This window comes from Gambusia affinis, linkage group LG06 (genome assembly GCF_019740435.1).
Source record: "Gambusia affinis linkage group LG06, SWU_Gaff_1.0, whole genome shotgun sequence".
Taxonomy (NCBI): domain Eukaryota; kingdom Metazoa; phylum Chordata; class Actinopteri; order Cyprinodontiformes; family Poeciliidae; genus Gambusia; species Gambusia affinis.
In genome coordinates this window covers 1,574,807-1,600,248 of record NC_057873.1, presented here as the reverse complement: position 1 = coordinate 1,600,248, position 25,442 = coordinate 1,574,807, and the positions used below count along the sequence as shown (strand labels likewise).

General features: G+C 44.5%; 2 protein-coding genes across 7 annotated transcripts; both read right to left on the bottom strand.

Moving 5' to 3' along the window:
* Positions 1 to 526: 526 nt before the first annotated feature.
* Positions 527 to 8,273, bottom strand: eif4h (eukaryotic translation initiation factor 4h). Of its 4 annotated transcripts, none has more exons than XM_044119850.1 (8): positions 8,140 to 8,273; positions 5,220 to 5,407; positions 4,278 to 4,342; positions 4,043 to 4,139; positions 3,440 to 3,523; positions 3,020 to 3,169; positions 2,526 to 2,641; positions 527 to 942 (listed from the first exon to the last, which is right to left on the bottom strand). In XM_044119850.1, exons 1-8 carry the CDS (start codon positions 8,187 to 8,189, stop codon positions 937 to 939), a joined length of 756 nt encoding a protein of 251 aa, XP_043975785.1. In that variant the 5' UTR covers positions 8,190 to 8,273; the 3' UTR covers positions 527 to 936. The 4 variants fall into 4 exon arrangements, with proteins under 4 accessions (XP_043975785.1, XP_043975786.1, XP_043975788.1 ...); XM_044119851.1 differs by having other exon boundaries at positions 4,049 to 4,139; XM_044119853.1 differs by lacking the exon at positions 3,440 to 3,523.
* A 641-nt stretch (positions 8,274 to 8,914) lies between these two features.
* Positions 8,915 to 24,806, bottom strand: LOC122832766 (anoctamin-7-like). 3 transcript variants are annotated; one of them, XM_044119837.1, is made up of 25 exons: positions 24,735 to 24,806; positions 24,171 to 24,256; positions 23,953 to 24,071; positions 20,252 to 20,303; positions 19,875 to 20,002; positions 19,454 to 19,561; positions 19,246 to 19,382; positions 19,114 to 19,171; positions 17,584 to 17,694; positions 17,347 to 17,512; positions 16,928 to 17,018; positions 16,703 to 16,799; positions 16,070 to 16,213; positions 15,854 to 15,991; positions 15,294 to 15,413; positions 15,071 to 15,173; positions 14,676 to 14,787; positions 14,482 to 14,536; positions 13,138 to 13,235; positions 10,610 to 10,764; positions 10,319 to 10,524; positions 10,102 to 10,247; positions 9,874 to 9,964; positions 9,610 to 9,729; positions 8,915 to 9,516 (listed from the first exon to the last, which is right to left on the bottom strand). In XM_044119837.1, the coding sequence occupies exons 3-25, from the start codon at positions 24,037 to 24,039 to the stop codon at positions 9,343 to 9,345; spliced, it is 2,697 nt and encodes an 898-aa protein (XP_043975772.1). In that variant the 5' UTR covers positions 24,040 to 24,071; positions 24,171 to 24,256; positions 24,735 to 24,806; the 3' UTR covers positions 8,915 to 9,342. The 3 variants fall into 3 exon arrangements, with proteins under 3 accessions (XP_043975772.1, XP_043975775.1, XP_043975774.1); XM_044119840.1 differs by having other exon boundaries at positions 19,896 to 20,002; XM_044119839.1 differs by having other exon boundaries at positions 24,739 to 24,801.
* Positions 24,807 to 25,442: the final 636 nt, after the last annotated feature.

The following is a 25,442-nucleotide window of genomic DNA, read 5'->3' as shown; positions in this document are numbered from 1 at the left end:
TTTAGGAGCAGAGAACCCAGAAACTGTTTTTACTCAAGTAAAAGAAAAAAGTAGCAAGAAATGACGAGTAAAAAGTATTTAGTATAAAATACCAAATGATCAAATTACCAGTCATGTAATATTTAAAGATTACATCATCAGACGGACCAAACTATGAAGCCACATGGAAATGTTGTTACTTTAAGGACGAAAATTACAATAATTCAAGTAATAAAAATATTTCAGTTTTTCCAAATCAGTTTCTTTCAATAAAAAACTTAAAAACTGCAGGTTTGTCTGTCTGGTTTTTCAGTTTCTCATTCAGTGGGGAGAAAATCCAGAAATTTTACCAAGAGTGGAAATACTTCATAATACAATTACTCAGGTAAAAGTAAAAATACTCTTTTCAAAAAGTAACTAAAGTAAATGGAAGCAGTTCCTGCCCAGTTCACTGGTAGAAAACCCCGCCGGTTCTGCTGCTCGTCCAAACGGATCCGGCAGCAACCCGCCCTCCTCCGCCATGAAATCAAACTCACCCGGGTCGGTGTTGGATGATGATGACACAGTTTTATTGCAATAAACAGATTGGGTCAAGAAACAAACAAAAAGGTTGCAGATTAAGTAAAACGTCGTCCTTTAACCGTCCCACTAGAGAAAAACCGCTCTGTCCGACAGGAAGCGAACCCTGACCCGGTCCAGATCCACACCGACACCCAGACCCGGTGACCCGGTCCGACAAACCAAAAGAAGCACACGCTACAGTTGGAGCTACAAACCAAAGATCCAGCTTTATTGGACAGGAAGAGTTTGGACTTTACAACATTTATCTCGGTGGAGGTCTGCGTCTGATCCACACTGAAACAAACAAAACTTCTAATTTCTTCTTCTGGGTTGGCAACAAGGCGTGTTAGCGCCACCGTCTGGTCGGGGGAGTCTGTGGCGGCGGCTTTAAACGAGTCAGTGCTGCATTCAAAGACAGGTGGAAGCAGAGTCGGGGAGAGGAGACGCAGCAAGAAAGAAGGGGAAAAAAGCAGATGAGAATTTAAACAGAACATTTCAGAATCTTTTTCTTTCCTCCTTCATTCACGATCCGTTCAGCTAAACACCAGAACCTCACAAATCCGCTCTGCTACTCAGACACTTTCAACGGCAACTTGTAGTCAGAAAAAGGAGAACATTCCTACCAAAAAACTCAAGAACTTTGAGAATAATCTCAAAAGGTTTCTAGAAAAACGTAATAAAAATCTTTGATTTTCAAGTTATTCTCATACTTTTTGATTTTTTTTCCTGTTTTTAAGAAATTTTGAACTCTTGGAGTTCAGAAATTAATTCCTTTGTTTTTCTAGCAAATTTTTGACTTTTGGAGATCAGAAATTTCCTTGTTTTTTCCAGAAAATTTCTGATATTATTTTTTTAAATTTCTGAGTATTTTGGCAGAAAAGTGCTCCTTGTTTTTCTACTTAAAATGCCGTCGTAGAAATCAGCATAGAAATGAAGGAGCCGGTTCTTCTGGTCCAGAGTTGGCAGCTCAAAACAAAAAAACAAAAACTGCAGCAAATTTAGAATCAGAACCGACTCAGAACCTGAACCAGTAATTAAAGCTGTTTGTAAAAACCTAACAGTCCAGAAAGCAGCATGAGCGCCACCCTGTGGGGAGAAATGAAACTGGAAAGTTTCCAGAAAATTAGTCTAAAATGAAACTGATTGGAAAACCGTCCCGGCTGATCGGAGGGAATAAACGTCCCTGTTACGTTTAAACGAAGACGGAAAAGCCGGAACGTTCCTGTTTTCAGTGTGGATCAACGGACCAATCAGAGAAGAGCTCTTCCTGAGTGGATGACATCACCACCTGACACAACCAATGAGAGCGGGCTGCTTGGCAGGCCACGCCCCTCGGCGGTCACCATGTGACCTGTGAGTCGGCGTTTCAGGAAATCCTGCGGACAGTGAAGGCAACGTTTCTCTCCACCTGCGCAGGTGAAATCAGGGGATCAACCTGAAGGGGCGGAGCCTGTAGCGTAAACCCCGCCCCTTCAGGAACAAAAGCAGATAAAAAAAGTTGAAGATCAGTCACCATGGAAACATAAAAAAGGGGTGGGGCAAAGAGAGAATTGTCTATACCCTGACCAATGAGGTCTAAGGGGCGGGGCGTGGTGCAGGTTTGACCTGCTGGGGGCGGGGCTACGGGAGGATGCAGGTGTGACATCACAGTAAGCGGAGGTGAAACCCAGATTGGACATGCATTGGTGAGCTGCTCGCTGTGTGTGTACAGGTTTGTTACTGAACAGAGTGTCAGTGGTTCCCATTTATTCCCACTAAGAATAAATATTCTGCTCCAACAGGAGGAGGAAGAGGAGGAAGAGGAGGAGGAGCTTCTCCTCGCCGTCCGTCCAGCTGTCTGTCTGAAGGAATGCTAACTGTGCCGCTTCAATCATTCCACGTTTTTAGCCCAGAGTTCACTCATCCTTTGACTCCGCCCCCTGCCCCCCTCCCCCTCCCTCTCCCTCCCGGCCGTCAGTCTCTTATGGTTTCTCCTTTGAGATCACCTCTTCTCGCGGCTTGGCTCCGCCGAAGATGGCGGAGTTCGGGTTGGCGACCTGGTTGAGCGGTTCGGAGACGGTCCGGGGTTTCAGCTGGAGGCGGGGCCGCTGTGCACGCTCCTCTGCACACACACACACACACACACACACACACACACACAGAGACAGGTTAACGTCAGCTTGATGCAAAAGCTGGGATTAGCTAGATGTTAGAGTAGGGGATATGATGTGATCTGGGGTCAAAGTTCAGGAATTATTTGAGTTTTTGTTCCTATTTTAGACTCATATGGATCTGATTGATGTTAGAAAGAAGACACTGAACAGCTGGTTGCTATGGTGATTCCCTCCTGTTCCCAGGTGATAATTTCAGACTCCAACAGTCAAGGTGTGAAAACTTTCCTGTTTTAAATTCTATCATCTGTTCAGAAAAGTTTAAATTTGAGCAAATAATCATTTCCTCTGTAAAGAGCCCAGTGAGCTGTAACAGCAGGTGGCGCCACCTTCAGACGGTTCCCTGAAGTCTGTCGTTCCGCCGCGCGGCGGCCCGTCTCTGAAGCGGCCCACCCCTCCTCCGCCTCCCCGCGGCCGCTCGCCGGGACGACTGCTGCCGCCTCGACTCCGCCCCCCCACGAAGTCGTCGTCTCTGAAACCTGTGGAGACGAGTGGACCGTCAGTCAGCTTAACGCCACCAGGGGCGCCGTGAACATGAGATGACAGAAAGGGATGATGGGAAGCAATATGGGGGGGGAGGGGCTTCCGGGAGCTTCACTGCCACCTGCTGGACAAGTAGAGCAACTCTGACGCTGTTTGGATCTGATTTCAGTTAAAAAGTTGCTCGTAAGTCAAACTACCCTGCTGCCGTCTGATTGGCAGCAGCCCAGCTAGCAGCCGTCTGATTGGCCAGCATCATCTGACCCCACCTCCTCCTTGCTGGTCGTAGAAGTCATCCCGCGAGTCGCGTCCTCCGCCTCCTCCTCGGGAGCCTCCTCGAGGACCTCCTCGTCCTGCAGACGACACGGGAGTTTAACACCGACAGGAGAGAAGAAGAGGAGGAGGAGGTTAGGGAGAGACAGGAGGAGAAAGGAGATGTAAGAAGAGAGAGGAGGAGGAGGAGTCGGCATCTCCTTCTAGAAGCAGCTAGTGAGGAGGCGGAGCTTGTTAGTGTCCCATCAGCCAATCAGAGGAGGCGTTAGAAGCAGTAGCAGTGAAGCTCAGAAACAGAAGCTGTTATTGGTCAGAGGAGAGGACAGAGGGAGGATGGAGGAAGAGGAGTGTCAGAACCAAACACACTTAAAAACATTTCATCTAAATAAATACAACTCTCATAACTTTATTTATTATTAGTAATTCTAATTATTAATTATTGTCTAATATTCTCCTTTCTGCTTCCCACAGTTCAGTTCTGATCCGGTTGTTCCTGTGGGTCAAAGGTTCTCCAGGGTCACCCTGCACCCTGGGGGCTCGTCCGGGATCTTTAAACTGTAAACACCTGGCGCCACCTGCTGGTGTTTTTGAGCTCATACCTCTACCTTCATCTTTCCTGAAGCCGAAGCCACTTCCTCCTCGTTCTTGCCTTCGTCCCTCTGCGATGTCCACCCTCAGCGACCTGTCGCCTAGCAACTGCAGAGGTCAAAGGGTCAGGTTAGCCTCGTAGGACGGCACCACCTGTTTGAACTCCTGATCATCCCCCTGTACCTGAAGTTAGTCTGTATTTTTACTGAGTGATTAAAGTAAAAAGTGTTTTGAGCAGATACTTACCGCCCCGTCATACGTCAACGCTTCTTTTAAGGATTCCAAATCATCAAACTCAACATAACAAAAACCTGAAGAGACAAAAACAAACTCAGTCAGGAGTCTCACGAGTTCAGAGCTGTTAGGCTTAATAATAATAATAATAATAATAATAATAATAATAATAATAATAATAATGTTGAATTGTTTTAAAAACACATTCCAGTTAAAGATTATTAATTAAAGTTTCCAAGAATGAACTGTTAATGTAATGAATGTGTTCAGAAATTTATTTCTATTTATTGAGGAAAGTATTTTATAGGAATTTATTTTTAACATAGTTTCCCCCAGAAAACCTGCTACGCTCTGTGGTAAATAACTGCCAGATTTAGAGTTAAAAATGTTTACATTTTAAAATATCACTTGATAATTATGTGTTATTGGAAGTTTAATACCTGACCACCAACTATAAAGTCTTAAAAACTAAGGCATTAAAAAAGCTAAAATAAAAAAACAATGCTTAGCGCAGTGGGGACAGAATTTATTGTTTTATGTATTTATTTTATTGATAGAAAACTACTTATTAGTTTTCATAATTAAAATAGTATATTTTCAATTACTTTTTTATGTTTGAAAATATTTACTTGAATGTTTTTATTTTATTAAAAATATTCTACTTGCTTAAAAACTGTCATACTATGTATTTCAAAATTATTATTCTGACTATTAAGTAATAAATTTAAAGTTAAAATTCTGCTGGTCCATAAACTGGATGGATGTTCAGTTTGATTCTCTGAACCATGAAAACCTGAGATTCTGATCAAAAACCTGATGAACTTCATGGATGTTTGAGTTTTAGTGCTGAAAAATAAACTTTCCTTCATCACTGAACTGTTCAAGTGAAGAGTCCATGTTCCCTAAACGTTCCCAGATCGCTCCGACCGGATCAAAACAATAACACCCGCTCACCTTTGAACTTGTCTGTCTCTTTGTCTCTGACCAATCGCACGCTGCGGATGCTGAGCTCTTTGAAGATGACGTCGATGTCGCCCTGCACCGTGTTGAAAGGCAGGTTTCCCACGTACGCTGTGAACGGGGGCTCTGTGGGCATCTCCTTCTGCTTCCGGGGGCCTCCGGGCCCGCCGCCGCCACGCGGCCTGAGGGGACGCACCACAAAATCTGGATCAACTTCCTGAACACGTTTTCCTGACGCGCCTGAACAATCTGACAGTTTTCTGCTCAGACAGAAAACCTGCAGAGTTGAGATTCTGCAAACTGAACCATTTCAGGACCAAACTGCCTGAATCTGGTTTAATCCTTACAGAGGAAAATTCACAGAGTCAAAATGTAGATTTGATCTCATCAGAATAATAATCACTTTGATGTTTCCTCCCATTCATCAGGCGTTTCGCTGCAGAGAGACGGAATAAACTCTCCATCAAGCTGCTGCAGCGCACACAAAAATGATAAAAAACTATTTTAATAAATACATTTCAAAAATACATAAAATGAATAAAAATAAAGGAATAAAAACACATTTAATAAAAAACATTTAAATACATAAAGATGAATAAAAACTAATGAAAAATCCAAATAAAAGTGAATTAAAAGTTATAGGCATAAAAGATTATTTTTAAAAATTATGAATGTATTTTAGTAAAGTGCTTTTCAAATTGAGGCATAAACACTTCAACTGTGAAATAATATGAATATTAACATCTATAATTTTATTTTTCATTGCCAAATAAAACACGGAGCATCTTTTTTCCAAGACACTAATAGTTAATAAAGTAAAAATAGACTTATCACAGATTTTAATAACGCACTCACGTGGAAATTTGGGGTAATAAACAGTCGATGAATATTTACAGATATTAAATGTTTTATTCGTATTTCCCAAACCTTTTGTCACCATGAAAACCAACCAGAACTGCTCACTTTGCTTTCCTGCTTCAGTTAAACATCCCATAATCCTTTGCTGCATGAGTGTCACTTGACCAAACAAACACCAGAATCCAGAACAGCAGCAAGATGGAGACAAACTTCTCACCGGTTTCAAATATCGGACCGAAGCCCAGCAGATTGTTTTATAGAAATAATAATTAAATGTACTGAAACATTTCACAGATAAATAAATACTGTCTGAGGAAAAACATGAATAAATATTCAAATGAACCATCTGTTCTTGATCTGCGGTCCGGTTCTCATACCAACACCAACAGTTTCGGTTCCATTTCACTTGTGGACTATAAACAAACTGATGGTGGAACACGTTTGGTCCTTTGGTTATAAAGTAAATAACATTTATTAATTACAAAGTTCTGACACAAAACTCTGAGTTTCTAGTCACCAGTAGAGCTTAGAGCACTGGAGGCATTTCCACTGGTTTCTGCATGAAACCAGTTTAAGGACAAATATGGCCGACCCAAAGGTTCCCTCCAGAATGCTTTTGCTCCAACTTCTTTACTTTCAGGCAGCTGTTATGATGTGTAGCCATGGCAACAAGGTATTTGTACAACAGAGAAGCAGACTGGCATCTCAAAAGCTGAAACAATACCCAAACTATGAGCCAAAATCCCAGAGGAGATGAAAAGGAGACTTTATGGAAGCAGACAGAAGGAGGAAGTTCAAACTGTCTCCTTCATTCATCGTATCCCCTACTCCAGCATCTCTCTGCCCATTTCTAACCGTACGGCCAGGAAAAGATTTAAAGAGGAGTGGCAAAACCAAATCAGTAGTCTTCAGTCAGAGGCATATTCAGGTTTACAGCAAAACTGACTGCTACTGGAGATCCCACAGCATCCACGTCTAATCAAAGAGCTGCAGGATTTAAAATATGATCCGATGTCCTGAGATTACTTCACTCCTGAAAACTCTTCTTGCATCACAAATCCCTCTAAGCAATCACCACAGATAAATCTAGTATTGATCAAGTGATCAACTGTCCAGGTTACAACATTTACAGCTGAGTTTTCCATAACTGGCAGATTTAAGGATTTATACGTTAATTATTCATGTTTTGTAGGTGAATGACAATATTTTCTGGTATTTTTATGTAAATGTCTCATATTTAAATAGTGATGCACTTCTCTACTTCTATTTTTAATTCCAGCAAAGTGGAATAAAAAATTTAAGCACAAACTATACAAATAAATCAAAGGATTTGGGGGGCTGGGAAATTCACCTATTTATTTTTAAAAGCATAATTTATTGTTTATTTTTAATTAAAATGTCGACTTCAGGATTCTAAATGTAACTGAATCGGGTATTTGAATGAATAATCTGAGTGAATGGGAACCTATAGACGCATCAAGCCGTTCAATGAAAGATGCAGACATGCTGAAGAAAACCAACTGGTTTCCAGATAAAACCATTGAAACAGTCAGAAACCAGCAGCCTCCTCGACCAGGACCACAAGAACCGTCCGGTGTCGGTATCTGATCGCAGCGATCGATCCTCGGGCTCACTGTGGGACCTGTGGAAGCCTCTGCGGACACATGATGCAGCCATGCGGGCAGCCTGCAGCAGCAACAAGCCGGCTCCACCTCAGCCTCCACCTGCCGCGCCTCTGGTGCCGCCCGGCACCGGAACCCGATCACTGTTACGAACACCGATCAGAACCATGCTGTTCTGGTCGGTGACAGATGCGCCACATCACTGCATTTTTTGAAGCGGTTAGCTCCAGGATCCCCGGTGTTTCCCGGCCGCCCTCACCGGCCTCCCCACACCCCAGCGCGGCCTGCTCACAGAGCGCAGAGGCTCAAAGAGCTCGGAGCCGATAGTTATCAGAGCCGGTCCAGGCAGCGTGTGTGGTTGGGGTCCGGAGCCGGGTTTCAGAAAAAACCGGTCCAGTCCGACAGTACGTTAGGGCTTCAGAACGGGGACTCACCCTCTGCCGCCGCCGAAGCTGCCATAGGCCCTATCATCGTAGTCCGCCATTACTGCTGCTGTGTCTGAGAGGAAGGTCCTACACGTCACAGCCGAGCGGGTTCAGCTGCCCGCTCAGCGCCTGACCGGAAACAACAAACGTACTAAACTAAACTGAACCTAACCAAAATAGTATAGTAGGCGTCCTTCCAATTCAGTAAATGACGCTGAACTAATGTGGATTGAATTAAACAAATGAAATTACATGAAATAATAAAATGAAATAAGGAATCAAATGTAATACTGAAGAACTAAAGTACACACATACACACAGTTCTTCTCTGATGTAGTAGATCCTACAAAAGAGAAATATGCTTAGTCCTCTGTTGCATTTTGACAGAACTAACATAAACCAAATTGTTAATTGATTTATATACGGGTAGAAAATATATTTTTATCAAAAAATTGGAAATATTAGCTTTAATTTAATCCATATTTCATAGAAATCAGAGAAGAATTCAGGGCGCTACAACCATGTTTTCTAACAGAATCTTGCTTGCTTATACTGAATTGAAGTATGGCTTTGTGGACATTAGTCAATGGTAGTAATGACGCCTGAGGATCGTCATCAGCTACCGTGGCTAATATGCTAAGTCCAGTCCAGTAATATACCAACTTCCAGAGCGTCGGCTGTTCTATAGGTTCACTATCCAAAGACTTTAATTGACACTAGAGTTTTTATTTATAGATCAATGACCCATATAACTGCAAACTGAAAAATTCTGAGAAAAACAATGTTAATATCAGTAGTTTAATGCAATAACAGAAGCATCTCCAAAATTATTTCCAAAATATTATAAAATATCACAAACCTTTGCTCAATTGCTCAACAAAAGCTAGTTAAAGAACAGGCATTAGTCCTCTCTAACAGCAGAGACTTGGATCATTTTCATTTTCAGTGATTCTTCTTCAAGCCTCTCTGTTTGAGGACGTTCCTGAGAAGCTTCCAGTTCTGGGTCGGTCAAGGTTCTGAGGAGAGTTATTCAAAATCTCACAGGTCTTTGATTCCAGTTTCAGACGATACAACTTCTCCACTGGCACACTGTTCTATGACAAGTTGGAAAGATGGATTATTTTATTTAATCCAGTAAACATCCAGAAGATCCATAAAGAAAAGCCCATTGTCCAGGTTGTAAATCCTCCACATGAACTGGACTCAGAGCCTTCAGTTCTGATGCAGTCGGGCTTCCAGCTGCTTGCTGGAATTCCGTTTTTCTGTGACTTTCTTCACAGTCGTTGGTCGTCTGTCATTCCATTGCAGTAGGCCTCTGGATCCATGATGTTGGATGTCGCCTAACACAATGTCCTTTTCATTTGGAATAGAGGTTTTCCCCAAAGCCTGGAGGTAAACAACAAACAGTGTCTAAACATATCCCTGCCAAACACACAGTCTAACTTAAAGGAAATAAAGCTCAAACAGTAAATGTTGGACCTTATTCTCAGCCAGCGCCTGTTTAGCCATGTAGTGCTCCCTCTTCATCTTAAGCTCCACGTCTTCAGGGATATCAGGAACTATCAAGTCGATTAGTCGGTTGATGAAAAAGACCACATGCTGAGGTACAAAGATGGTGAAACACACATAATCAAACCCAGACATGCAACATCTTCTTTCACTCACATCTCATGGATGTCTCCCTCTACTCAAAGCTTCACAAGTGAAGGTCCATGAAATGTATAGATTTTGAGAAACACTGACCTCAAAGACGATGACAAAGCTAAGTCGTACAACGAGGAGTTCATAGAACTCCGGCAGGTAGTCACCTTTCTCATCCCTTATGCCTCGATACCTGCAGAAGACGATAAAAACCGACATCAAGATTGAAACCTGCAACCATTAGGAGGAAAACAGTGCTGGATGGATGGATGAGATGAATGCTGTTTCTGGACCTTTGTTTTTCTCTCTACATGAACTTCATGCCATTACCTGCAAGAGATGTTGTGGCCCTGCTGGATGTGGGTCTCTGTGGCTGTTGCCAGGGTGAAGTTAACGAAGCCACTCAGGGTGCTGTTTCTGGTGAAACGGTAGTACAGCCGAGGCACAAAGGACGAGGTGAAGGCAATGAGAAAAGCCTGGAAACAAATTTTGGGAAAGTTTTTTTCATCTCTCAGGAAAGCTGCTCCTGATCAGGATGGAGACTCACGTTGCTGATGACGGCTATGTGTGTGATGAACTGCAGGATGTGAAACCAGATGCCGATGTCCTGAGCTCGCTCCACCACCGGGCGGCGGTATTGAGTCACAAACTTCTGAGCGTCCAAACGGATTTCCACCCAGTTGTTCATGAGAGCGAAGAGAGGAGCGAGAGGACACGCCGCCACGAAGATGGTGATGAAACCAAACTGAAGCACTGAGAAGAGCAGCACTACATTTCAGAAACAACCCACAGTCCTGGAGGATTCTTTTATTTTGGAGCAAACAGAGGCTTTGGTTACCCATCTCCAGATATTCACCGAAGAGTCCCTCACAGACCAGCAGGTCGTAATCTGCCTCCCAAGGAGAAACCTTCATCATCGTCTGAGTCCCCTCCCCTGTCTTGTTCGTCAGGAGAGGTTGCAGTTTGTTTTTCTGCCACCACACCTTAACCTTCCTGCCAAAACAAGAAACCTTCTGCTTCATACGCCTTGCAGTTTAGTCTAAAAGCTGTCAGACTCTTTTGGAACTTCATTTACATAAAGTCTCTGTAAAGTTATCAAATCAATACTCTTCCAATTTCTCCATTATTGGAGTAAGTAGGACGTAAAAAATGTCCAAATCGTCTTGAAAAAGGGTGACATTAGCACATAGTTTTTACTTGTATTGTGCTTTATCAAATCCAAAGGACCTTGAAGCTTCACAGTATACCCAGTCATTCTCAAGCTGATTGTGATAAGCTACTGCATTGTATCCCCAGTTTGCTTTGTGGCCCCTCTGGCCCCTTTGGCCCCTCTTGCCCCTCTGGCCCCTTCGGCCTCTCTGGCCCCTCTGGCCCCTCTTGCCCCTCTGGCCCCTTCGGCCCCTCTGGCCTCTCTGGCCCCTTCGGCCCCTTCGGCCCCTCTGGCCTCTCTGGCCTCTCTGGCCCCTTCGGCCCCTCTGGCCTCTCTGGCCCCTTCGGCCTCTCTGGCCCCTCTGGCCCCTCTTGCCCCTCTGGCCCCTCTTGCCCCTCTGGCCCCTTCGGCCCCTCTGGCCTCTCTGGCCCCTTCGGCCCCTTCGGCCCCTCTGGCCTCTCTGGCCTCTCTGGCCCCTTCGGCCCCTCTGGCCTCTCTGGCCCCTTCGGCTCCTCTGGCCTCTCTGGCCCCTTCGGCTCCTCTGGCCCCTCTGGCCCCTTCGGCCTCTCTGGCTCCTCTGGCCCCTCTTGCCCCTCTGGCCTCTCTGGCCCCTTCGGCCCCTCTGGCCTCTCTGGCCCCTTCGGCTCCTCTGGCCTCTCTGGCCCCTTCGGCTCCTCTGGCCCCTCTGGCCCCTTCGGCCTCTCTGGCTCCTCTGGCCCCTCTTGCCCCTCTGGCCTCTCTGGCCCATTCGGCCCCTCTGGCCTCTCTGGCCCCTTCGGCTCCTCTGGCCTCTCTGGCCCCTTCGGCTCCTCTGGCCCCTCTGGCCCCTTCGGCCTCTCTGGCTCCTCTGGCCCCTCTTGCCCCTCTGGCCTCTCTGGCCCATTCGGCCCCTCTGGCCTCTCTGGCCCATTCGGCCCCTCTGGCCCCTTCGGCCCCTCTGGCCTCTCTGGCCCCTTCGGCCCCTCTGGCCTCTCTGGCCCCTTCGGCCCCTCTGGCCCCTTCGGCCTCTCTGGCTCCTCTGGCCCCTCTTGCCCCTCTGGCCTCTCTGGCCCATTCGGCCCCTCTGGCCCCTTCGGCCCCTCTGGCCCCTCTGGCCCCTTCGGCCCCTCTGGCCTCTCTGGCCCCTTCGGCCCCTCTGGCCCCTCTGGCCCCTTCGGCTCCTCTGGCCCCTCTTGCCCCTCTGGCCTCTCTGGCCCATTCGGCCCCTCTGGCCCCTCTGACCCCTTCGGCCCCTCTGGCCCCTCTTGCCCCTCTGGCCCCTCCGGCCCCTCTTGCACCTGTGGCCCCTTCGGCCCCTCTTGCCCCTCTGGCCCCTTCGGCCCCTCCGGCCCCTCTGGCCCACCACCCACCAGCAGGCCAGCCTGTGTCTGCCCACATCAAATCCCAGTTTGTAATTCTGCCCACTGAGGGACCTCTGTGTTTGCACCCGCTGTTCAGCCTCAGTGATGCAGTGGATGCTAGTTCTGGATCGCTGAGTTTCTGTCAGAAAAGAAGAGCTCTGAACTTTAACATTTCATTAAGATGTTCCCCAGTGTGCAGCTCTTGGCCTCCTTAGCAGTGGATTATGTTTCCCTCCATTTCCCATTATTCTGCAGATGATATCCCGTCTTGTATCTCCTGCCTCGCTTCCAATGAGTGGTATTGCATGGGTCGGTGTAGTTTGCTCTGCTAGTTTGTCTGTTTCTATGTTAAAATTGGCCTACTCAAAGGACCCGTACTGCACCATTCCTGAGCCCCCTTCGGTTGAAGGTCCAGAGGACGATGGTGCAGTTAGAGTGACACAACAAAGTCCATTGACTGGGAGAAAGAAAAATGTTACTGCTTGCAACAATCAAGACAAATATTAATGAGTAACATTTGTCATCACACTGGTAATGATACCTAGTTAGACATTTGGGTTTAAGTCTGCCTGCCAGAGGAAGAGAAAAGATGTCACCACATCAAGACAATACCTCAAGCTGGATTTGTTCTTCGTCGGGAATTACTCTACTATTTTTAAACTGGTTTAAATTTTGGCACCAGTATTTCTCACTGCACAAACGCTTTAACCTCACTTCTCACTTACAAGCTGTTTTAGATACCAGAGGTTTAGCTTAGCTCCTCTGTGGCACTGCTAACTAAACTAAACTTGGACTTAAATTCCTCTGTCAGCCTTGACCAGCAGAGGACTGATGACATTTTTATTGATGGTGTCTGTGTGGCTGTGTGTCATTTACGGGGAGACGAACTCCTCGATGTTGTTGATGATCTGTTTTCCCACCATGATGATCAGCAGCTCCTGAGCCAAGTCAATAAGACACCCGCCGACTCCACACTGCAACACAAAAAGAACATCATCTTCTTCATTTATACTGACTGCCTCTGGAAAAATCCAACTGTTGGAGCTTTTTGTCCATATGAGTTATGATGCAACAATCAGCAGGTTCAAAATGTCCAGGAGTGAAACCCAGACATCACTGAGGCTACATTCACACTGCAGACCTGAAAGTGCCTCACATGCCAGCAGAGGGCGCAATAACATCAGACATAGAGTGTTTTGCCAACCACCATAAACAAGTAGTGCTCAGGATCTGCGCCAGTAAACATGGATGCTAACGGCGGAGCACATCTTATGAGTTTTGAAGTTGTTGTCCAACGGAGCCACATTAACTTAATCCTGGTTATTGTCCACCATGGTTGTTGTTTTTCTTTCCATTTGTGAGTATCAGGACACAGAGGAGTGACGTTTTGGAGAATCGTTGATGTTCAGGACCTGGCCGTTAGGATTCAGGTCACATTTGAAAATACTGGATACCCATCGGACCTCATAAAAAGGTCAAATACATGTTGCATTAAGGCAAAAACATCTGAGTTGGGTCACTTTGTGCTGCAGTGTGAATGCAGCTTTACTCCAGCAACATTCAGTCGGAGGATCTCCACTGAGTGGTACGGCTCAGGTCAGTGTGGTTCACTAGTGTGTCTGTTTCCATTGGTCCATACTGCAGTACCCCTGAGCCCATTTCTGTTGACATGACAACGGTACGGTCCAGTTTGGAGGATCTCCTGGTGTCACACAACACAACACAACACCGTCTATTGATTGGGGGACAGAGAGACGTCAAACATCACATCCATCATCGCACTAGAATGATGCAACTTTATGGATTTGGGTTTAACCCCGCATGCCCAGTAAGAGTCCAACTGACGCTGCAAATGCTTTTCTAAACGGGCTGAACCAGGAAGCAGCTAACTGCATTGACCCATGCTGTAACGGTTAGTGGAAACAAGGCATAAGCATTCATAGAAAGTTCTGGATCAGTCCGAGAGTCTTAACCCAGTGGGATGTGCCTGGAAAGCCTCCAAATGAAACCCTCCACAGGAAGTCTAATCAGATGAACACCTGTGAATGAAGTTCTGATCCATCCGTCCTCAAGAACCTCAGGATGCTTGAAGATTTTATTCAAGCATCTGAAAGTGGATTCAACCCCTAACATGACATTTGCAGGCTGCCCCTTGAAAGATTATTTCCTCAATAAGGAAATATTTGTCTTTCTTTCAAACATTAACAATGACAAACTCACAGCTTCGTTGCGGATCCCAAACAGAGTGTTGTACATTCCAGGGTAACCAACGAACCTGAAGAGACAACGACAAACACAAGCCAAATCTTTGGAGACGATCAAACACCTTTATGATTAGAACCAGAACCGCTTGGTAAAAATGTTACATTGAAGAAGCTTAGAGGCCTGTCGTGATTTGCTGGAGCAGCTCTCACCTGCCTTTGAAGAAGGCGATGTAGACTGGAGTTGAGTAGAAGTTCACAAACTGGAATATGAAAACTTTGAGGATGAACATGTCTTCATATTTGGTTTGAGTGCGATGCATCTCTGAATGGCAACAAACACACAGGCATGAAGATGATGAAGATGATGAAGATGATGAAGATGATGAGGTTTCCAGCACATGAACACCTGATAACTGCTCACTTTGAAAAATTAATTTCATCAGCTACTTTAATCATTAAATCCTGTTAAAGCAGAAAGGAGTGGCTACGATATTCACAGCTCTTTACGTTGGTTCAGTAGGATATTCAATGCTCTGTTTCTGCTGCTGCTGGATTCTTTAAACTGTCAGTAGATAAAGACTCTACATCCGAGAGCAGAGACTCACCCCAGCGTGTGAGGAAGTCAGCCAGCGTGGTGTAAATCCTGGACAGCATGAGGATAACAAGCAGGTTCAACACTGACCCTGAAAGACTGGCTATCGTCACGGCCTGAGAGCAGAAACCAGGATCAGAACACAAGGTGTCCCTCATGGCAGCGTACTCGGGAATCTGCACTTTCTGTACAGATTGTGAGAACATCTGAAGGAACGCCGCAGTTCTTGGACTCACAGATATGCCGAAGAAAGTGTTGGTTCTAGCTGACTTGTAGATGGCTGACTTGTAGATGACGACGCTGATGATGGTCCGGTACAAAATAATGGCGATCAGGAACATCAGGACCACTGCAACCTGCACACAGGAACGTCAGGTTCTCCTCTCATTCTCACCTTTATTCGGTACTACGCAGGATCGTACCGTAAAACTCTTTCAACTTAACATCCTAGCATAAATATTTGCATCCTCACTCCACAGATTGTAGGTTTTTCACATTTCCCATTCAAGATGGCCGTTGTTTTTGAGCTTTTTAAACCGATTATTTTCATAAAATTGTTTCCATTTTCATGACTTGGATTAAATTTATGTCACATCAAATGTTTTTGACAATAGCCATCCAATTTATGTAACTTTAACATTTAGGAAAATCAGATGACTGAGTCTCAGCCCAGTCGTAACTGGAAGGAGATGAAGATGTGAGAAACAATCGTCTTTATCGTTAGCAAATGATTTTGCTGTACTAATTAAGACAACACCATTATTATTAGGATTACGCTGAAGATGAGGAGAGTCACCATGAGAATGATGACCATGCATCCAGTCATGGTTCTGTTGAAGCGTTTATTCTCAGGAAAGTAAGGTTCCTCAGCTCCAGTGATTGGGTTCCTCGTGGTCATCGGCGCCATGGCTGAGAACTCTGGACGCGGACGCTCCTGTTCGGGGAACCAAAGGACTTACAGAAGCTTCTGGAAAGAGGAACCATTTTAGAGCCAGGCGTCACGGCGTCTAACCTCAATGTCCTCCAAGTCAGTGCAGTCCCAGCGGTGGGAAAGATACGAACAAGTTCTCTTCCAGTACTCCAGGAAGGTGACGGCCCACAAAGACATGAAGAAACTGAGAAACACTGTCCCCCAGTTATCAAACAGGAGACCCGCCTGCAGAGACACGAAGGACACGCTGAGGGGGAGCAACACTGGAACCGCTGGGAAATCACAGAGTTTGAGTCGCATAAAGCATGAACACCGAGCTGCGTTAGAAACATCAGATCAGGCGTGTTGGACGTTACCGTCCTGGGAATGATTGACTGGCTGGAGGAGACAAACCTGGCCTGCCTCCAGTTCAAAGCAGTTCAGTTTAGTTAATTTATTTAACTCCTCTTCACAACACGACAAGAAAAGTCAATTTAATTCAATAAACAATTTCAGTTGATCTTATTTATCAAACAGTTCATTAAGTTTATTATTCAGTTTAGTTTTAAAAGTTTTTTTATCTAAGGAAACCCAGGCGAATGTTGAAAACCCAACCCTGATTAAAGTCACTAAAAACGCCGCTAAGAAATGAAAACTCTTAGTTCTGACAACAACTGACCCCTTCACTGTTTCGGCCAGTTTGGACCGACTGAAAGCAGGATGGCTCACAGGTACCTTATAGGTGAAGCAGATGCTGGAATAGTTCCAGGGGGCGCAGATGTCGCAGAGAGGACACATGATGAAAGTGTCTTTGCTCTCACACAACTCCTTCCTGCAGGTACAGAAAACATCTTCTGCAGAAACTATCCAGGCTTTAGTTTGGGTGGGGAATCATTTTCACCACAGGAAATGGGATTGTTACAAAAACATAAAGCCTGAACAATAACAATGTGTTCTTACGCTGGGACGTCGGAGATCACAAGCACAAAACCCAACAGGAAGATCACAGTCCCAATCAGAGATGCAGGCAGCAGCCAGGCAGTGTAGAAACCTGCAGACACCCACAGACTTAACACTGAGGAGGATGAAGGTCATGAACTCTGGGTTAAATCTGCCTTCTGAGGAGAGAATTGATTCAAATCATTTAAAGTGGTGCCGTTTTGTTTTCCACTTAAAGTGAATAGATTACTGAGAGCCACGCTGAGGAACTCCTCCTCCTACAGAAAGTTGCTAAAATCCACTGAAAACCTCTAAGAACCCTCAAGTCTGCCAGAAAGACCAGAGGACTGTTAATTTAGACGGTTTAACGGATTACAGCAAAATCTGGATGACAGGGAAAGACAATCTGGACTGGATAATTTAAACAAGACATGAATTACCGATCCATGCAAAGTAGAGAGCTATCTTTTCCCCAAAATACTCCCTGATGTGGTCCAGAGGTTGGTAGCGCCTCCAGCAGGACCACTTGGACCAGTACTCATTCAGGATCTGCCTCGGTCCCAGAGACTCGGGGGGCACTGGCTCGTCCGGCATCCTGTAGCCCCCCTGCAAACAGAGCTGACATTGAAAAGGTTCCTTTAAGCCGTTTTAAACGTGTAGCAATGTCCGGTTCAGACCTCATGCAGAGGGTACGCTGCCGTGAAGACTGCCTCACTGATCAGACGGTCGATGCCCACCTCGCCCCGGTTCACACAACCGTACGGAGTTCTGGCCAGGATCTCATACAGCTGCAGAGACACAGAAACGTTTTATGATGAAGATGACGGACACCAGCCTCTCAGTATTTAATGTTTTATGAGAAAAACAGCTTATTTTGATTTATTAAACAAAACACAACTAATTGAAATTGAAAATATTTTTTAATTATTTAAAGTGAACAAACTGTACATTGCATAAATCTGAAACTTGGTACATAAGTAGACACCTCCCAACTCTAGAAAAAAATAGTCTCTTGGGGACTTTATTTTAGGGCATGTATAATTTATGCCCTAAAATATACAGGACTCCTGTATATTTTAGGGCCCTGTGACCCATTTTGGGTCACAGGGCAATTTTTGGCCAATTTTCTTGCTTACTCAACATGAACTTTAACAAACTCCTCCTAGGGATTTTGAGCTATCAGCATCATTTTTGGTCAGTGTGCAGTTAAGGGATGGGGGATAAAAAGTTATCAAAATCTCAACTTTTTGAGCATGTTTAGGGGGGGAAGCTAAGCACTGAACTTTGCATACTTGCCAAAACAAAACACTAACTTTCACAAGGGAGAGCTGAACCAAACTTGATCGATTCTAATCCACCCCCAACAGGAATGCAGTCCAGCTTTTGGTGGGTTTGGCTTAATTCCTCCTCAGCGCGCCCTGGAATCAGTTTTTCTTTTAAATGAGCCCCGTACCATGCTTTGACATAGAATTATGTAATTTGGTACTATTGTCATGTCAGAACCAACTACAAAGTCTCTTGGAGCCGTGGTCCAAATCAAACAGAAAGTTGGCCATTTTGGACCAAACCACCTTCCAGAACAGGAATATTTAGTTAATTACTTTTACAAATTTAGAGCATCCATAGAAAGTCCAGAGGAACCATCATGGAGCACTGCTGCACACATTGGTGAAAGCTCAAAAACCTACAGGATGTCCTCACCATTTATACACCACCAAACAGGAAGTGACAACAACTCCCTGTGTGGAAAGTCAGTTTTCAGCCTGTCTTAAAGACTGCTGGACTCAAACTGAACTGAACTGAAGACTGTTTTGAAGATTCAGTAATTGCGTCGCCTATTAAACCAGTGTGAAAATGGCATGAGAGCGTTGACAACAGGAACGGGTTGGTGGTACCGGAACTCATGTGGTCGCCATTATGCCGGAAAGATGCAGAGCGGCGAGGAGCATTCAATGCTACTTCAGCTTGAATTTAACTTATTCTGTGGATGGTTTGATCTGAAATACCATCTGAATGAGACAGTAAGGTAATCATCTAGTAACTTCAGGCTCAGTTAAATATCATCTGCATATGATGATACGGCATTCCACCAAATTACCTTTAACACCTTCTCTAAGAAAGTCAGCAAAATGTTGCACTTTGTATTTTTCAAATCTCAGTAAAAGAGGATTTTTTTCCCAAGAAAAACAAATAGTGCCTGAACTCACCACTTTGTGTCTCTGGGTGGTCTTAAAAAATGTCTCTTTGTTGTCACTTCCCAGGAACCTGCAGACAGAGGACAGGTGATGCTGCAGCAGAAACTAGTCTGGTCCCAGACTGAGGACGGAGACGCTGCAGACCTCTCCAGCTTGTTGGCCCTGAACTGACAGGTGTAGTAGTCAGGTGGTGGGTTGGGGACGTCCTGGGACAGTGGACTAGGAAGGGACAGCTTGGACAGGAAGTGTTCGGACCAGTTGGTGATTGGAATGGTGACCACCTGCAGGAGGACGGAGGACACGCTGAGAGGACGTCCACTAGAGGTGTGACAGCTGCATGGGAGGGTTTTACCTGGAGGGGCGCTCTGAGACTGATCTCCTCAGCGTAGTAACAGAGGATCCTCCAGGGGGCGCTGAGGAGGATGAAGTGGATCTTCCTCCTGATCTGGGAGACCACCCTCTGTGGACAACAGGACAGAACCATCAGAGTGATGCTGATCCCACCAACCCCACAGAAACTCTACAGGACACACAGGGACAAGTGAATGTTTGACACAGCAAGAAACAGAACGCCGCCATGGTGGTGGAGGCCTCATGATGTGGGCTTGGACCTGGATACCTCTCTTTACAAACATTTATGGCCTTTCTGTTTCTTGAACTGTTTACATTCAGGCATCACATTTCTCCTCACAGCCAATCAGAGGCAGCCGTTTCACTGACACGTCGCTCTGTTTGGGTTTGACTTCACTCTCAGGTGTGTTTGTTTTGCTCACGTGCTCCTGCAGCAGGCCTACTTGTTTCAGTCTGCTCAGAAACTGTTCCCTCCACTTCCTCTGGATGGCGCCATCACCTGGGCCGTTCTCATTAGCACCCCGAAGCTCCTCCCACACCAGGACAAAATCTGACCAATCGGAAAGCAGCACTCAAAACTTTACTCATGCAGATGGAAAAAGATTTTCCTAATTCCTTCTTTATGAACAAATTAATGTTTTACTAACAACATAAAGCTGTAGAACTTCAACTGTAAGCTGATTTACAATATTTTAATCATTAATACTGAAATTAATCTCTCTATTTTTTTCCAATAAAAAGTTGCTAAATGATACTTAACATAAATTCCAGTAAAGGGCTTCAGTAAAATCCATCTCACCAATTCGAGTCTTTCCGTTGCTGAACACGTTCCTGTCCCAAGTCGCTGCTTTCTGGAAAACAAGAAGAATATTCTGTAAATTAGATTTTCTATTACATGCCATAACGATCACAGACAATACACTGACATCAAGTAAGTGTGAGGCAGCATTGTAGTATGAAATACTGCCACCTGGAGGTGAGAGTCACTTAAACCCACTATTTTTGACTTTTTTTTTTTTGAGAAATTTACAACGAATTTAAAATCATGCAATAACACAAGAAAAATATCATTTTTATAATCACAGGATGTCAAAAATCTGGAGGGACTGCTAAATGTAACAACCACCAGATAGTCCGGTTCAACTGGAACCAGAACTCCATCATCTGCTCCACCTGCAGCTGCTGTGGTTCTGAGTCAAACCAACCTGTTCCCCTCCTGGCCTGTGGGGGCGCTGCACCAAGAACCACTGAAGGAAACCACACAAAAACCTCTGAAGACGCTGAGAGCAACTTCCTTCTTCACTAGATGGAAACAAGATGGAGGCATCAGATTTTAGCGAAAATAGCTTGTGGTCTTTGACTATTTCTCCCGCTAACCCAAAGTTAGCATGTTTGTCCATCCATCCATCTATCCATTTTCTTCCTCTTATCCTGGTCGGGTCGCAGGGGTAGCAGCTTCAGAAGGGAGGCCCAGTCTTCCCTCTCCAGTCTCTTCTTCCAGCTCCTCCAGGAATCCCAAGGCGTTCCCAGGCCAGCAGAGAGACATCGTCCCACCAGCGTGTCCTGCGTCTTCCCCGGGGCCTCCTCCCGGTGGGACATGAACACCTCACCAGGGAGGCGTCCAGGAGGCATCCTGACCAGATGCCTGAGCCTCAACTGGCTCCTCTCGATGTGAAGGAGCAGCGGCTCTACTCTGAGTCCCTCCTGGATGTTTCCAGCATGTTTGTTGTGGTAGTATTTACCCAGAGTGCCCTGCACCTCATCAGAAAGGAGAAAGCCTCTGAGCCTCACTCGGAGTGACCAGTTTTCCTCCAGTTCCAAGCTTAATGCTAAGCTACGCTAACCCTACTTTGATAAGTCACATGATGCTTTCAATAATGAACTTTAACCATATGAATCTTTTAAAAGAAACAGAAACAAAGGCTGAAATGGAGGTACGGAGCTCAAATTCGTTTGATCTTTGCATTTTAGATACTTACATCTCAGACTTTCTTGATATTCCAAGCTTTGACTAAATCATAAAATTAAAATCAATAGAGTTTTTAGTCAGTAACAGGTTAATCATTGTGGGTCTAACTGGCAGTCAACACCTGAGAGAAGGTGTGATTCAGGGTGAATGAATCGCCATCCCTGCTCCAACACACCTGAACCGAAAGGCTGAATCACCTCCTTGGCAAGTGAGCAAGTTGTCCAGAGGCCTGGTCATCAACCATTTGTCTGATTCAAGTGTGTTGGACCAGGAATGCATCTAAAAGTTCAGAAACATCTCTGCTGTGGTGTTATGGTCAAAATTAAGACTATCGTGCAGCCAGCTGTGACTACTCCGTTGTTGCAGGAGGATGTACCCATTCCGAAGCTGCTGCTCTGATTGGTAGTCTGGCACCGGCAGTTGAGCGGCCGGCGCTGCCCGATGAGAAGAGAAGACACGTCAGTAAACTTTGGAAAGGCTGAGAGGATGTCGACTGTCAGGCTAACAACTAGCGTCTCTAGGTTGGTCACCCTCGACTCATGCTTTTTTCTTTAAAGGAAACTTTATCAAGAACAATGGCTGACGTAGAGCATTTGTAAATGACGCGTTAGATCCATTGACATGAGTGTTTTTAAAAGAGAATGCTGTGACATCAAGAAGAAAGATCGTTTTATACGGAGCTGAAGTTGGCTTCCGATTGTTGTTACCAATTTGACCCATTCCACCTAATTTTTCACTTCCTGGAGCATCTTTAACTTGTCCAGTTTAAAAACTTCAATACTTAGACTCTTCCAACCTGAACTAGGTTATACTTTTAGTATAATAATTACATTTCCTAAAATGTGCCTTTGGTTTTATTATTTTTATTAAACTTTTATTTAACCAGATTAAAACCCATTGAGATCAAGTCGTCTTTCACAAGGCTGACCAGCAGCACACAGTAAGCCAGACAAAAATAGTCGTTAGAAATATTTAAACAACAATTTGACAGTGAAGGGCGTAGTTGTGACAATACTAAGAAATAGCAGCAATTTAATATTTAAAACACAGGCACTGTTGACAGAATATCCGTTCTTAGTCTCTGGAACATTAAAATATGCAATTCTATTTTATCTAAAGCATATTTTCAACAACAAGGCATTTCAAAAGACTTTACTTCCTTGAGCATCTTTACTTTATGCACATTTTATAGGTGGGGTTTAAAATAGTCATCGCTACTCTTGGGTGGAGGTGCTTGGTGGTTGTGGTTCCTAACCCCGGTGAATAAAGGCCCACTGTTGTCTAGTTTCTCTATTTTTGACTTTTTTGGCCATTTTTCAGAGAATGTAAAGGACAACACAAAACTGTTCCTTTCACTTAGTGGTTGGGTCGAGACATTTATTGTCTAACTACTGTGTTCGGTCGTTGAATGATAAGGACAACAGAAACTACCTGAATGACCCTGATCAAAAGTTTACATACCCTGGTGGTTTTGGTCACAGAAAGTGGATTCCTGTCGACACAAACGAGTTACTGGGCTCCCGACAGACACTTGTATCTTTCATCCAGTCCTACACGCAGAAACGTTTCTGGTTTATGAGTCATGAGGAAAACAAGACAACTACAAAAGCAGCTCACAGACCAGGAATTTAAGCTTCTGGACAAGCTGGTGAGAAGAGCTGTAAGGTCTGTAGGGAGGGATATTCTACACACCGACGGCCATTTTGAACAGCAGACTCCCTCTTCAACACACGGTTCTCATGTGACGTCAACTTTGTAGGTGACAGCCATCTTGGTAGGCACTAACAGTTACGACAGTTGCTATGGAGTTGCTATGACAACAATAAACAAGCCACAAGGTTTGAACCAGCTCCAGGGTCGTCCCTGTCTAACTTATAAACAACATACAAGTATTACTCCAAAATAAGTTTTGAGTTCTACACCCTCCTCCGTGTAATACTACTTGCCTACTAAGATGGTGCAGATCACATCCAGATCAGACTTGTAGGAACTATGTAGAAAGTTTTTATTAGATTCTACTTGATGAAAAATTGTCAAAAAATTAAAAATTCCACCAGGGTATGTAAACTTATGAGCACATTTATAAGTAGGTTTACTGGTTCACTTCCTGCTGGAAGCCGAACACAATTTAAACATTTCCCGTGTTTAGATTTTCCTACAGCCCTGTAGCTGAAAGGGCTTCAGTGTAAAAAAAATACACTGAGTTATGAATTAGCTTCCAGCAATAGCTTTAATTTCTAATCAGGCAGAATATTTAGGATTTCGTTTGGATAATCGATAAGCCCTGAGCAGGACTCAGGAACCAGGAAGTTCTGCAAAGCTTTTCACGAGACAAATTATTCTTCTGTTTTAGTGAGAATGAATCGTCGTCCTTCTGAACGCAGCTGCCCCCGATGTGTTAGCCTGACAAAAACTTTAAGTTCAGCTTTTAGGATAAAATGATGTCCAACGTAAAAAGCAGGGACTCGAGCAGGACACCGTGAGGAACTACAGCTTCTGGATGTTGTTTGAACTTCCTGGAAAGCGGATACCTTGGTGATACTGCCGTAGTTGATCTCAGAGGTCGTTTCCATGCCAATGAGGGTGCTGCTGTCCTTTCTCTTCTCGCTGCTATCCATCCTCGCCCACCTTTCTCCTCCTCCTCCTCCTCCTGTGGAAACCCACAAACACGCACCAAACCTCACAGCTCCCGTCCTGTCGTCTCTTTCTCTCGCCACCAGCTCTGAGTCGCGCTGCTCAGGTGTCTTACCTGCTTTAATGAACACTTGCACCGCTTTCTCCGGTAAATTCAGCGCAGCTCAAAGTGCTGGAGTCGTTTTCCAGGAGCTGTTGATTCTTCAGCAGAAACACGCAGAGGTTTTTATTCAAAAACAGCTCAGGTCGTGGATTTAAATGCAGAAACCGTCTAAATGTTCTGTTGCTGTTTAGATTTAATTTTAAATGGAAGCCACTAATTAACGCATGTAGTATAAGTTTGATTCTGTGTGGATCAGAGAAAATCCAACAAATTAAAATTATTATCCAGTTTAATAATTTAATAATTCCAGTTTAATAATACAAAAGAACGGCTTGAATAAACAATCAAAAAATAATTGAATCTCAACCTGTATCACTGCTTGATCAATGAAAAGTATAGAGGGATTAAGATAATCCCTCTATAACATGAACTGCAAAAGAATAAATATGTACAAGAAAAACAATTTCCTGAATCAATTTCATGTTTTGCTGCCTTTTAAGAAGATAAATGATTTTCCTGTTTACACTAAAAGTGAGTCAAAGTGATATGAAGGATCAGTTTTCTCAGGTTGCTCACCTACCAAGCAACCGCTCTCCTTTCCTCTGGTTGCTTCACGGTCTGGGTTGCTGACCGGACCGGGAAGCCCCGCCCCCTTTACACTAACCCCGCCCACACACACCAAATTCACACTAACCTCGCCCACATCCAAATCTGACAGTTTTCAGAACAGATCAAAGTGAGTAATCTATATATAGGCCTACTAACAAAAAAAAATTGAAAATATGTGTAAAAAAAAAAAATGGCATAAGCTTCATATTTAAAACAACTATTTTATAAATCATGGTAGTTTTTTTTTCTTGTATTAAACATGTTCAAGTGATGTGAAATATTTAGTTCAGGGTCTAAAATGAACCTGGTCACATGACAGTGCGGTGACTTCAGGAAGCAGGCGGCAACATGCTGCCACCTGCTGGCAACTCAGAAGAACAGCAGCTGAATATTAATCATGTTTCTGCAGGTCAGAGGTCAGAGGCTTTTGTCTTCTGTCTGCTGCAGCTACTTTACCAGTTCAGGAGTCAAAGCAGGCAGGACTCTAAAGATTTTCTGCACGTTTCCATTTCCTCTGAACTCTTGATTTTTCATTTCCCACTTTGACTGGTTATGATCTTCCATGTGTGGTTTTCTGACCTGCGTCTCACACCAAGCTGTTTCTGTCTGGACAAACATCATTAATGTTTCTGATATCAGTTCTTGTCTGATGTGGTAGGCTCTTACCTTTCAGGT